Source organism: Sciurus carolinensis, chromosome 7, assembly GCF_902686445.1.
Source record: "Sciurus carolinensis chromosome 7, mSciCar1.2, whole genome shotgun sequence".
NCBI classification, from domain to species: Eukaryota; Metazoa; Chordata; class Mammalia; order Rodentia; family Sciuridae; genus Sciurus; species Sciurus carolinensis.
Genome location: NC_062219.1, coordinates 109,143,901 through 109,157,799, shown reverse-complemented (window position 1 = coordinate 109,157,799; position 13,899 = coordinate 109,143,901). Strand labels below are relative to the sequence as shown.

Below are 13,899 nucleotides of genomic sequence, written 5' to 3'. Positions count from 1 at the left end.
CTGACCCAGGAATCTTATTACTAATTGTGTAGATCACTGTGTCTATGAGGAAATACATTCTGTGCTTGAAACATTGGACCTGTGAATTAAATTTCAGAACACGACTCATTCCTAGCCTGAGGAACGAGTGATTTACACTGCTAGGATTAAGGCATAGAAGAAAAGGAAGTATATGGAGCAGCCACTTGCTGCAGGAATGGCACAAGATACATGTATTTATTATATCAATTAATCAGCACAGATATCATGCTCTTAGGAATTAGTGTTATTCTCCTTTCACAGGCATGAACTGTTTCATAATGTGCCAAGGTCATGCAACCAGTCAGAGGCACTGCTGGGGTGACAGCCCTGTTCTCTTGGAACTGAAGCCCACCATACTAGGCTAGGAGGCTCACCTTTCTTATCCACACTGAGTACTCTTTTTGTTTTGATGCCATCATTTCTCTGTTAAAAAGAAGGGAGGAAAAAGATGGTTATGGTGAAGCTTTAGAAAGTTGCACATCATAAGGGTTTGAATTTCCCAGATGAACTGAAGTCTTGAATCTAAAAATCTAAGCCAAGGATGGTGGAAAAGTTGCCCTGGGGCTAATTTTGAGCAAAGACCTAAAGCAGATGAAGAAGTGGCGATCCTGGGAGGAAGAGCTCTCCTGGAAGAGAAAACAGCAAGGTGGGGGTGGCGCGTGGCAGAAGGCGGGGAAGAATATGCCTGATGTGTGAAGGTATAGCCCGGATGAAAGAGCTGAGGGGGCAAGTGGAAGGAGAGGAGCAGGAGATGAGGTCAGAACTCTGGGCGGGCAGGTTGTGTTGAGCTATACAGGCTTCAGAATGAGTTTTACCTTATGAATGAGTGGGAGATGGAGAGTTTTGAACAGCAGAAACACATGCTCTAATTTACTTTTTGGAAGCCTCAATCCTTAACACCATGTTGGGAATAAACAAGCGAAGGAGTAATGAGAGCGTTTCAGGGGTTCTTGAAACAGCACAAGTGAGAGATAAGGAGGGTGTGGAACAAGGTTGAGCCATGGAGGGAGTGAGAAGTGTTTGAATTCTGGATGTAAATTAAAGACAAAACAAATAAATAAATAAATAAATAAATAAAAGAAGAAGCAAATGATATAGATATGGAATATGAGAACAATCAAGCATGACACCATGCTTTTTTGCCCAAGCAGCTGGATAGAGAAGTGATACCACCTGCTGAGACAGGAAAAGAGGAGTAGGTTTGGTGAGATAAAATGAAGAGTTTGATTTAGATACATGATGTGGAGAATTCTTTGGGTGCTGAGCTAGAGATAGCAAGCTAATAGGGGGTATGCGCATGGGGAGTTCAGGGGAATGATCTGGGATGGAAGTCATCAGCAGGTAGAAATCATTCAAACCATGGTCCTGGATGAAAGCATCAAGAAAGTGGGTAGAGACACAGAAGAGGGTCCAAAGACTGCTCATGTCAACTGATATGCTTTTTCTGTGTCCAAAAAACCATACTAGAGAATGTTTGAGCTAAACAATTTTCCAAGATAGTCTTAAAGATCATTTCACATTTCAGAGATCCAAGGGGATGGAATGACTTATCCAAGACACCACAGTGAATGTTGTTAATGTTGACACAAGAACTCAGCGCTTCTGAATCCAAGCCCGTTAAATTATGTAGCTTCCGTTGCCTGGAGAGTGATCAATTCTAAAAGTGCCAGGAGAGAGGAGAGATGATTGAGAAGAAAATCGAACCTTTGCCAACTCACCTCCAGGAAGCAGCTCTGGCCCTTAGTGACGGTGAAGAAAGAGATGAGCCACAACACTCCGGCTTTCATTTTCGGCAGTCCCTCTCCTCTCCCTGGACTGCACATGAGCAGCCAGGTGCATAGTCTATGGTTGGACAGGCAGCACACCACGTAAGGCTGAGACACAAAGACAAGCATTGCCAAGTCAAAATGGAGTAATACACATACCAAAGGGCCACACTGAGCCCAGCAGTCCCCCTGAATGTTTGAATATTTTTCCACTTCACGTAGCCCGACACCATTAACTTCAGCTCCCATTTGGAACTAGTAAATTTGTGTGTCTGCAAGCTTATTAGAAAATTTCTGTAGACCTCTCTTCTAGGTGATGAAATGTGATTAAACAGAGATTCTTTAAATCATGAATTGCTTAATATAATAACTAGGTACACATATGCTTCTTTTTGTCTCAGGAAATAAAGCATTAAAATAACCCAAGATCCTGAGAAGCATAAATAAAAGTATAGTTTTTGAATGTTTAAGCAAAAATAATAATAAACTACTCCAGAAAATTTCCTTCTTTTTAGTTGCTGTAATTAGCAACAAAGTTGTTCTCAAATTTATAGCTATCTCAAATAATTTGAACAAAACTCAGCACATAGACATGGTCACAAAATTAATCCTTCATACCCAGGTTTTTTGGTGTCAAGAAAAATCATGATAGGTTAGAAATGTCCTGTGCAATATAGTAGCAACTAGCCACATGTGGCTCTGTAAATTTTAATTTTAATTAAAATTTAATTTAATTTAAAATTCAGTTTCTCACTCACAGTAGCCACATTTCTCATGCTCAATAGCCACATGTTGCTAGTGGCTACCATGTTGGATGGCATATGATAAACACTCACATCTTTGCTAAGTTTTATTGAACAGCGTTGATAGAACTTGAAAGAACACTTCCCTTTGGTCTTTCAACATTTCTTTTACACCTCCATAGGAAAATATTTTTAAAATGCAATTCCCACCATTGGAATAAGTGACCTTGTTTACAGTCATACCACCACGAATGTGCTCGATCTTGTCTGATCTCGGAATAAGTGACCTTGACTAGCAGTATGGAGAACAAGGTGGGGCTGTCCCTTCCTTCCCTTCCCCAGCTTCCTGTGTGCACTTTAAATGGCATACAAGTACTGCCATCCCCACCAGCTGTCCCACACTCTCCTCCCTGATCTAAAGAAATGGGAAAGGACTGGAGGCAGAATAAGGACTACTACAGATATTTTGCAACAGAGATCTTTCCTGGGGCTTTCTAAGGAAGCATGAAGAATAAGCAATGTGACACATACAGCTATGCATTTACCTTCCTTCTTGGGTGAATGGTGCTCTCAGTCCCCACATTCTACTCACCAAAGACTCCTACTAAATGCATTGCCCTAAACATCTTTAGTCCATACTCCACGCTCCAGGACAGTTTCCTAGTCTTGCTTCCCAAAGCTTATCTGCAGTAAATCCTATTATCTCTGCCCTGAGCTTTCTACTTTCCAAAAATGATGGATACTTTTCTCTATAGAACAGTTTTTCAAACTTTTTTGATGAGATCCCATAGAAAGAAATAAATGTATAACATGAATATGTGCACATACACATACAGATTTGTCCTTTTGTACCTGCCGGGAACTGGATCCAGGACCACTAAAAACACCAAAATGTGTAGACATTCAGGCCCCTCAGATAAAATGCATAGCATTTGCATATAACTTACCCACATGTTCCCATATACTTTATTTAAATCATTGCCAGGTTACTCATAATGCCTAATACAATGTAAGTGCCATGTAAATAGTTATACTGTATTATTTAGGAATAATGACAAGAAAAAGTCTCCGTGTGTTCAGTACAGAAGCTTATTTTCCCTTCATGTTGGTTGAATCTATGGATTTGAAACCATGGACACAGAGGGCTAAATGTATTTTGGTATATGTATATGTGTATGTACACCCAAACACATATATACATAGAAAACCGAACTATTTCCTGAGATGTGCCTTGAATACCTTCTATTCATTTTTATTTACTTTATTTTTATTGACATATTTTCAAGCCTGACTAAATTGATTTTATAATATCTTCATGAAGCACAGCCAGAAAGCAGAGGGAGGTTGGGTACTTTCCAGTCTCTTTCATACACCTTTCCTCACTTCCGGGGAAGATTCTTTTAATTTGAGTTCCCAGGTATTGTTTGAGCCATGTTTGTAGTGCTGGAGATGTCCAACAGAATAACAGTGGTTTCATTCAGTTTTTCATTGCTGTGACCACAGGATTTGACAAGAACAACTTCAAGGAGGAATAGCGTATTTTGGCTCATAGTTTCAGAAGTTAAATGCATGGTCAGCCCACTTGATAGCTCTTGGCCCAAGCTGAGGCAGAATATCATGACGGAAGGGAGTGGTGGAGGAAAGTGACTCAGGATTTAGAAAGCTGAGAGAGAAACTCTGCTCACCAAGGACAAAATATAAACCCCTAAGGCATGCCCCTTCCAGTCACACCATTACTGCCCAGTTAATCCATATCAGTGTATCAATCCACTGATTAGGTTAAGATTCTCATAAGCTAGTCATTTCACCTCTGAACATTGTCTCACATATGATCTTTTGGAGGGACACCATAACAAGTCTTGGTGCATGTGGGTGTCATCTGTTTTCTTTAAGCCATGGCCTACTTCCAGATGAAAGACCTGGCGGTCATATAGATCACTCCCTCTCCTCTCTCTCTCCCTCTGAAAAATCTTTTTTCCATGTGTAATTCAGGCTTGAGGCTGAAAAGTCAGCTCAAGAAAGCCTGGCAACAGCTCTGGGCATGATAAGGAAGTCTTCTCTCCTACCCAGTCTCCTTATTTCCTCTTCCTCTCACACTAGGGGTGTGTCCTGGGCTGCCTCCTTGGACTCATGAGAAATGTTAATTATAACTGACAGTCAGGGCTTGGATTAGTCTTTAGGCCAATCATGAATAGATGAACTATGAAGAAAGAAGAGGGGTAGAGGAGGAAAAAGAGAAGAAAGAGAAGGAGAGGGAGGAAGAGGAGAAAACATTTAAGATCTAATTAGGAAATACAGATCTCCCTATCTCATCCTAAACCTCTTAAATCTTGAATAGGTCAAGCCTAACCATGTATATTATTAAAATTATACAAGTAATGCTCACATCCAGGCAGGTACAAGTGCTGCTATTTTATACTGTTTCCAGAATAAGAAAAAGATTTATGATCTTAATCTAGTCTTGTGATAGAAGTTCTACCTTGGGATTTGGTACCAAAGCTTGAACCAATGAAAATTTTTTCTTCAGTTCTTTGGTGCATACATTTCCCTTCGGATAGAGTTTGAAGATTTAACAGATAAAAATAAGACACAAAGAAAAATTCGAGTAATGAATAATTTTAATATGTTTGGGACATTATTAATTATCACAAATTGTTACTTATCTAAAATTCAAATTTAACTGGGCATTCTGTATCTGACAATCAAAAGTTGGAAAAAGATATCTCAAGTCATATAGATTAAGGAAGATCAGAGCAAGCTCTGTAGCTAGACTGCCCAGGGTTCAGGTTCTGGCTTTGACACTTATCATCTAGATTCCCTTTAACATTTTCTTAAGTTTTCAGTTCCTTAGTTTACTTATCTATATGATGGGGAAAATGGTATCAAATTCATAGGTTCTTTGCAGAATCAAACTAGTTACTGCATATAAAATACCCAAAGCAGGTATTAATCCTCAACTATTATTAGCCATTTTTAGTCAGTTTTCCATGCTGGGAAAAGATACCTGAGAAAAATAACTTAAGAGGAAAGACTGATTGGGGCTCATGATTTCAGTCCATGGTTGACCACCTGAGGCAAGGCAGAACATCATGGCAGAATGGTGTGGTGGAGGAAAGCTGCTCACTTTATGACTGCCAAGTAGGAGAGAGAGAGAGAGAGAGAGAGAGAGAGAGAGAGAGAGAGAGAGAGAGAGAGAGAGAAAAGAAGAAGAAGAAGAAGAAGAAGAAGAAGAAGAAGAAGAAGAAGAAGAAGAAGAAGAAGAAGAAGAAGAAGAAGAAGAAGGAAGAGGAGGAGGAGGAGGAGGAGGAGGAGGAGGAGTCGTCGTCAAGGATAAGATAGACCCTCCCAGGGCATGCCACCAATGACCTATTTCCTACAGCTAGGCACCCCCTCCTACAGTTTTCTCAAGTTATTAATCCATCAATGAACTAATCCACTGATGAAGTCAGAGCCTTCATGATCCAATCTTTTCCTAAAAGTCCCTCCTCTGAACATGGCTACATTGGAGACCAAGTCTTCAACACATGAGTCTTTGTGGAAAGTTTCATAGCCAAATCAAAATAACTGTTAATATTGGTGTTACTATTATTTCCATCTTATTGATAATTTTTATAGTTATTTGTTGGATTGTGTTAGAGTTAGATTTGAATTCTGTATCAAAATAACATCAAAAATGGTGCTTCTGGCTTGATGGCTCCCACTGTGTAAATGGAAGCATCCCAACCTCCAATAAAAGGACATTTTTACAGTAATTGAATGATCTAATTCAAAGGAAGGCCCTCAGCAGTGAGGATGTAGGAAACACATTGTGTGTATACAGAGTCATCACAGATCCCACAGAACTTTGCCTTTCCTAGACATAAGCCCCATCGTATTTTCATCACTTCCCCTCGAGGATAGAAAGATCCCGATCGTTAAAAAAAGTTCTCAGAATCCATGTGTACTTCCAGAAGCCAGGAGCTGTCGTCACCAAAACATGGCTTATTTACATCACACCTGTGGTAGCTGGAGGCCAGCCGAGCCTGACCCACAGCTGTACTGGCACTAGCTCCATGAGAAGGCCAGGCTGTGGTGGCACCCCACCCCCGCACTTCCTTGAATTCATGCATGCAGTTCATTTCTGATAAACCCTGTCCTTCACTCTACAGTGAACAATCGTCAGAATTTGCTGTTATGCTTCAGGAGATGTAGTCCATTGTCCCCCTATTCTTTCAGTTATGTATTTATGGACTCCAAATATCATTTATTTATGTCAACAGCTGTCTCCTTGACCACAGTGCTGTTCACATGCACACTTTCTAGCGTTTTTTGAGCAACAATCTAATCTTAGGTACAGTTGAACTCTGGGTTGCTTTTCTGGCTTCAGTATTTGTGGGATTATGTTTCATTCTCTATAAATAGAAGAGTTCCCAGTAGAATTGCCTCCTCTGTGTCTTCTATTCACATGTGCACACACACCATCTACACACACACACACATTAATGGAAAGAGCAGGTCACCACATAAGAACTAAAAGAAATCATGGCTCAAATAGAATTAGAAAGAGAATCTATAAAGCCGTGGTTGTTTTTATCTCTCACATTAGAAGTTTTTGGTGACATTTTCATTGGGATCTGTCCGTGGCGGAATCTTTGGGTCACTTGCCTTTGAGACAACTTTCCTTTATTTCCTTAAGTAGGCAGATTAGAAATAGAGAAGAGAGTTGAGAAAATAGGTGGGAAGACAGGATATATAACCAATTCCATATTTGAAAAAAATGTTTGGAGATTTGGGGAATTTTATGAGCCAAACTTCCTCTGAAAGGATAATAAGTTGCTTAAAATCACAGTGGATGTCTACATATGCGTGTGCCCAGTAAAACTTTAAACACCCACTTCATATGTTAGCAAGTTTTTAGCATGTTTATCATGGTGGGAAGAGATTGGATGAATTAGATCCTAACCTCAGATTTTTCCCTGATGGGAAGACTTGTGAAACTCGACAAAATCTCTGGAGTCAATTTCCTCCTCTACTAAGCAGAGGGTAAAACGAGGCAAACTCAGAGCCATTCATACTCTATTATAATATGCCTATTTCCCACTTCCCATTTATAGATTATTTAATTGTTCTTTTGTTAATTCTGTCAGTCACCAGATCTAAGCCTGAAAAGACTGAAAATTTTTTATTTTTGTTTTCTCCTCAAACTGCTTATTAAATTCTCGAATGTATTTTAAGATGAACTGAGACTCTACTAAGAACTAAGCCCTTGGGTTGAGAACAGAGGTATAGTTCTTAAGAATTCTAGAATTATATGTCTGGAAGGGACAAAAAGAATTACTTAGCTCAGTCACCACTCCCTCAGGGACACATCAGCTATCTGCTAAGCCTTCATTTGTTCGGCTACTGCATATGGAGAGCCTCCCATTTCCTGGGCATTACGCTATGCTGTGGCTATTAACAATGTAGCCACGCAGGGCTGTCAGCTATTGTCCTTGCACACATTAAGAGAAATTCCAAAAAAAAAGAGAAATTCCAAATTTTGCTAACAGCTGGTGGGTGGCTGAGTGTTGTGGCAGGATCCCTATTAAACTCTCCGAAATAAGTCAATAATGGGGGTTGGGGGTGGAAAGTGAGAGAATGGAGGAAATTTAGATTATGTAGAAGGGAATGGGGGGGCATGAAAAATCATGGAAGAGACAGACATCATTAACCTATGTACATGTATGATTCCACAAATGGTGTGACTCTACATCACGTACAACCATAGAAACGAAATGATGTACCCCTTTGTGTACAATGAATCAAAATTCAGTCTGTAAAAATAAATAAAAAATAATAATAATTTTTAAAAAGCTCTCCTGTTTGGTTGAATGGATGTCCCTTCAGAGTCCAGTTGGTGACCCTACTCCCTGACTCATCCTTTTTAAGCTCATAATGGGGATAGGTTTTTTACAAGAATGCATGTCCTTTGCCACTCCCTAGGACTTCGGCTAGAGAGCACTGCTTCCGTTTCTGTTGCTTTCAGCCTAGCACTGTTCTCTGCTTCTCCTAACAAGGATTCTGTTTTCCAATCTATACATCCTATACTCTGTATCTTAGAAAAGTATTATTCAGGATGATTTGTTCTTCTTAGCTTATCACCCTGTGTCTGCTGGTGTCCAGCTAGAGTTCATTTCCTATGGAAGACAAGTTCAGCTGAATTGCATTGTAAAAATCATGACTGTAAGACTCACAGGCTGGCCCTGTGCCAACTCCTTGTAACTGAAGATTTTCTCCAATCACTAGTGGTTCACCAAGCCCTTACAGGATGACTAATAGCATTCCATAGAAGGTAAGCAGCTGTTTCCTCCAGCCAAGCCTTCAACTTAGCAGGAGGCACCCAGCCTTCCTGGAATTCCCAGATCAGACACTTTTTATCTTCCCCTGTTTAGCTATGCTTAATTAGGGTAGGTAAAACCAGGGGAAGCTGAGCTTCCTCTTAGGTTGTTTGCTTTAAAAAAAAAAAAAAAAACAAAAACAAAAAAAAGTACCTGACCAACTGCACTCCAGAGAAGCAAAATAAGAATAATTGTTTCTGATTTATTGAATGCTTTCTTATGTGTGGATCTGATTATTAGACAATCTTACAAATTAAATAAGAATTATTTCTGTTTTATATTTACAGAAAATGAAAAGGGTGGACCTGAGTTCTAAATAAAAAGAATTTTGAACTATCTCTATCAACGTCTCTCCCATACTCCCTTGGAGTATGAACCAGTCAGTTTTTTTTTTGCTTGGGGTATGATGTTATTACAGTCATGATTGTAAATTTGATCCTCATCTGAGTTCCATACACATAAAACTCTTTGTGCAGAAAAATAAATGTGAGTACCGTGAAGGTGGGAGGAGACTCAGGTGTTTCAGGATGAAACTGCTGGGAAGAACTTAGAGAACAGGTTCTGGGGGGGATCCATATGTGAATGGTCCACTTAAAGCTGCTCCCATCTCTTCTTCTGTAACCTATTTTAAATAAGGGTAAAGAACCAAGACTTCTCACTCAAGGCTGTATGACAAATCTTAATGGTTTCAAACCTACCCTAAACCACTACCTCTTATTAAAGTTTTCCTATACATTTTAATATTATTTTCATCACAATTTGCTAGAGAGTATAAACAAACTTTTCAATCATATTTCCCAAATGATTCTTCCAGAAACAGAACCAGTTACCTGCTATTCCCCCTTTCCTGAAAATTTCATATCCACCCATACTCAGAAATCTTCGAGACTCCATGCTGGGCACAGAATGAAAAGCAAACACTCTATCTTGGCACTTTGAAGTCCCATGCTCTGCCCTAGGACTTTCCTTCTGTAAACTTCTCCTGAATCCTAATTCCAGGCAAACCAGATGTCTATGTTAAAATGAAAGTGCTGTTTCAAAAGGTTTATATATTTTGAATTTTGACAGACATGACAAATTGCCCACCTAACCCATACCCATTTCTTCTCCCCTGGTAAGGTGTGGAAATGCCTATTTCATTACACTGTTCCCAACATCTTTTTAATGTTGATAAATTAATAAACTAAATATCTTACTGTTTTGATATCCATGTCTTTGATAATTAGTAAGATTAAAGATTTTTCAGATGTTAATCAGCCATTTTTCTTTTCAGGTTTCACTATTTAAGTCATTGTTCCAAGTTTTTCTCCTGGAACATCTATCTTTTTCTTAAGAACCACTTCTTTGGAGCTAAAGAACTCCAAAGCATGGGTGTTAGATCTTGGGCACTTGTATTAAAAATGTTTGCTCAAGGTTTGTCTTTCATCTTTTAACCTTTTATGTTGTTTTATTCGGCACAAAATTTTTAAATATTTATGAAATCACAGTTGTCAATCTTTTCCATTATGAATTTTAAAACTTGGGGTCATGCTAAGAATTTTTTTTCCTATAAAAAGACTGTCAAAAAGATTCCCCTATGCTTTTTTATAGTATTTCTTCAGTTTTTATTACTATAATTTTTATAAATTTAAATCTTTAGTCCTTCTAGAGTTATTTTAGATTTTGGTGTGAAATAAAGTTTATTTTCACTTCCTCAAAATGAATAGATAGTTAAATCAACTCTATGACTCGACTAAATCACTCTTATCAAGACCACCTTGATAATTCTGTATTAATTTTAAAGATCACCTTTTATATAATAAAATTTGACAATTAAAAATATCTGCTATGTGTATCTTTTCTAATTACTTGCTTAATTAATATCTTGGTCAACAGCATAGAAAAGTGTTACATTCCTAAGAAATATGTCAGTAAGTATTTTATCAAAAATAGTATAGCAAACTCACTAAAATTAAGCATAGGAATATCTCTAGAGAGAGTGTGAAATGTTTTCATGGAAAATATAATCTACTTAATAAAACCTGTCTTTATCCAAAACTTTGCAGGTGTGAATTTATTCCATTGTGACAAGCTGTCATAACATTACAAATTTATAATAAGCAGTTGTTTATCCATAAGCAATAGAGGAATTCCTGTGATCAGATTTTTATACTTTTATTTTATGAGAAAAAAATCAAATGATAAGAAACGTTCTTAAAGACTTTAAAGTCTTTATTTAAAAATACAACTTTATTTAAAATGTACAAAACAGCCAGGCCCAGTGGCACATGCCTGTAGTCCCAACAGCTTGGGAGGCTGAGATAGGAGGATTGTGAGTTCAAAGCCAGCCTCAGCAATGGTAAGATGCTAAGTAATTCAGTGAGAACCTGTGTCTAAAAATAAAAATACAAAATAGGGCTGAGGATATGGCTCAGTGGTAGAGTTCAATCCCCAGTACCACCCCCTAAAAACATAAAAACATACAAAACCACTAGAGTTTCCATGGTTCGTGGAACTCTGGAGATTACAAACTACATTTGCTCTGAGGATCCAGAGACACGGGGATCTTCACCAACAAGACTTGTATTTTGCAGGTTCAGATTTATATATACCTCAATGCTCTTCACCTCTTTGTCTTTTCTTTAGTTAATGGATTGTACACGGGGAATTCATTGTAGCTATAACATCACGAAATAGCAGGAGCTACTTCTGCTTTCTCCTTCTATTGTTAATTCCTATGAATTTTCATTCTCCACATGGCTGAGCCCAGTCTATTTGCACTATTCCTTCAAATTTTCAAATTATTTTCACAGCTATCAAGGCTGTGTATGAATCCAGTGAAAGACTGTAGAGATCTTCACATCACACAAGCTCTTCTCTGGTGAGACAAATACCATCCAGGCAAAATCTTAAGACATTATTTGGGAATAGTATTTCTCCTTTGTAGATATCAGTACTCCCTGCCAAAGAACATTAAAAAGGGAGCTAAAGGAAATATTTTGAATGTTGCATACATACACATTTAAATAAGGGGTGGTCTTGGCAAAACTGTAAATGCAGTGACATTTGTTATAGGGATGTCACCCTTACATTTTCTGAGTCATTCACCCTTGTAACTCGTGCCTGCCACTACTATGCCCTGACATACCCAATATTCTCTTGCTTCTTCAAGTATCCACTTTTCCCCAACAAGAGCACTAAAATCATTCCTTTATATCATAGTTTGAATAAATGCACTCATTTATTTTTTTCTAGGAGGATATTTGCAATCCTTCATTGTGAAATGAAAGACAATGGAGTTATATTGATGTTCTCCCCTTGTCCTCAGTTCAGCAAAAGAAAGATCCTATGATGAAGACGCTTTCCCTATTTTTAAGAAATTTACCACCCTTCTGGAGAAGTAAGATGTATGACTTTCAGTAATAATTTATATCAACTTGTGGTTGCACATGAAGGAACAGAGTTGGCACATCAAGCTTATTCCAAGACTCAAGGTGCACACATATTCCCATTTTCAATCTTAGCATGCTTTGCTACCATTTTACAAATTAAGTAACCAGAGCAAGAAAAGCAAAATAATTTCCTTATGGTTATACTACTTGTCAATGGTACTAGCAAGTAGTATTATTTGGCCATTTTTGTAAAATTGTTTTTAATTTTGGTTAGGGGGGGCAGTTAATGGAAAAAAACAACAACAAAAAAAGCTTGTGCTAATATTCTGATAAATTGTAGAATGTACTTTTATCTTTGTTATTTTCCTTCTTTAACATCTTCAGCCTAGGTCATTATCAAGTTTAGTTAAAGGAAATCACCATGAAAAAGTCAAGGCCATTACTTCTCCACACTTCACCCCCCTAGACCTTCCTTGTATACTTCCTTCAGTATCTGCCTATTATTTAGACTCCAGCATGAGTAGATTATATAATATATCTGGTTTTTCATAAAAAAAAATTGTTATGAAAAAGAAGAAAAGGGAAAAGAAAAAATCATGAATTTTTGAGGCCTGACAGAAAATATAGTTTGTCACTTTATATTTATTTGGAGAAGAAGCAAGGGATGATGATTATGCTCAATTTTTGTATTTTCTGAGGGGTCAAGGAGGAATTTAAATTGGGAAGTACCACCCAGGCTTATACTGATTCAGACAAAGTTTAAATTAATTCATCCTAGAGTGAAAATAAACTTAATTTTCCCAAATACAATTTTATTTTAGGAGATTGCTCTGGTTAACATATTATTAATTAGCAGTAACCATGTGACTAATATTTTTAACAGGTATCCCTGGTGAAATCATCTTTATTGGCATTGGTGTGCCTCTCAGGCCCATGAGGACTCTAAGCAGTGCTGGGTGGTTCTAGAGAGGGGCCTGGGCTTTGACACCCAGCAGATGGCTTCAAGTCACACAGCAAGAAGCTGAACAGAGGTTACTGTTTCTACTAGTTGCCTTTTCAACTCTGTTCCTTTATTTAATATTCCTTAGAAAATGAATTATAGAAACCAGAATTTTCCCCATGGGAAGAAAAAACTTCTAGATTAACGGTCAGAGCTAGAGATGACAACCTGCGTTCTAAGAAATCACAACACAGCTGTGGGGCTTACCTGGTGATCTGTCTTCACACTACAGCCCCTAAGCCCGTGGTCCTCAGTGCTGGAGGCTCAGTCCTTCCTGTCCAGTCTAGAAAGACAGTGTTGAGCACTGCACTGAAACACAGCAGCTGGCTGGCCCTGGCATGTGGCCACTGAGTCACCTGCAACTCCTGGGCAGGTTACTGCGTTTGCAGGAGACAAGCCTGGAACACACCCACTTGGAGAAGGAAAATAAAAAATAAAAGATTTTTCTGCTAACTCTCCCTCCCCTTTAGAGTTGTCAACAACATCAGGGCTGGGGAGAGGAAGGAGTGCAGAGACAGCACTTAATGACACACCCCACCCCAGCAACCATAGGTGAGTGTCTGAAATCACAAAAGGGAAATGTGAGAAAAATGTTCTGGAGGAATGCGGAACACCCCTGCCCTATATCAGTTTACTGCAAAT

The 13,899-nt window shown here is 38.4% G+C and overlaps 1 protein-coding gene across 1 annotated transcript in view; it reads right to left on the bottom strand.

The window, feature by feature from the left end:
* Adgrf1 (adhesion G protein-coupled receptor F1) overlaps window positions 1-13,495 on the bottom strand; it is a 45,294-nt gene extending 31,799 nt beyond the window's left edge. The window contains exons 1-3 of the mRNA XM_047558988.1: window positions 13,465-13,495; window positions 1,740-1,895; window positions 396-444 (exon numbers count right to left, since the gene is read on the bottom strand). Coding sequence (XP_047414944.1) covers window positions 396-444; window positions 1,740-1,844 — 154 coding nt within the window. The 5' untranslated portion in view covers window positions 1,845-1,895; window positions 13,465-13,495. The remainder of the gene's footprint in view (window positions 1-395; window positions 445-1,739; window positions 1,896-13,464) is intronic.
* Between the last annotated feature and the right edge of the window lie 404 nt (window positions 13,496-13,899).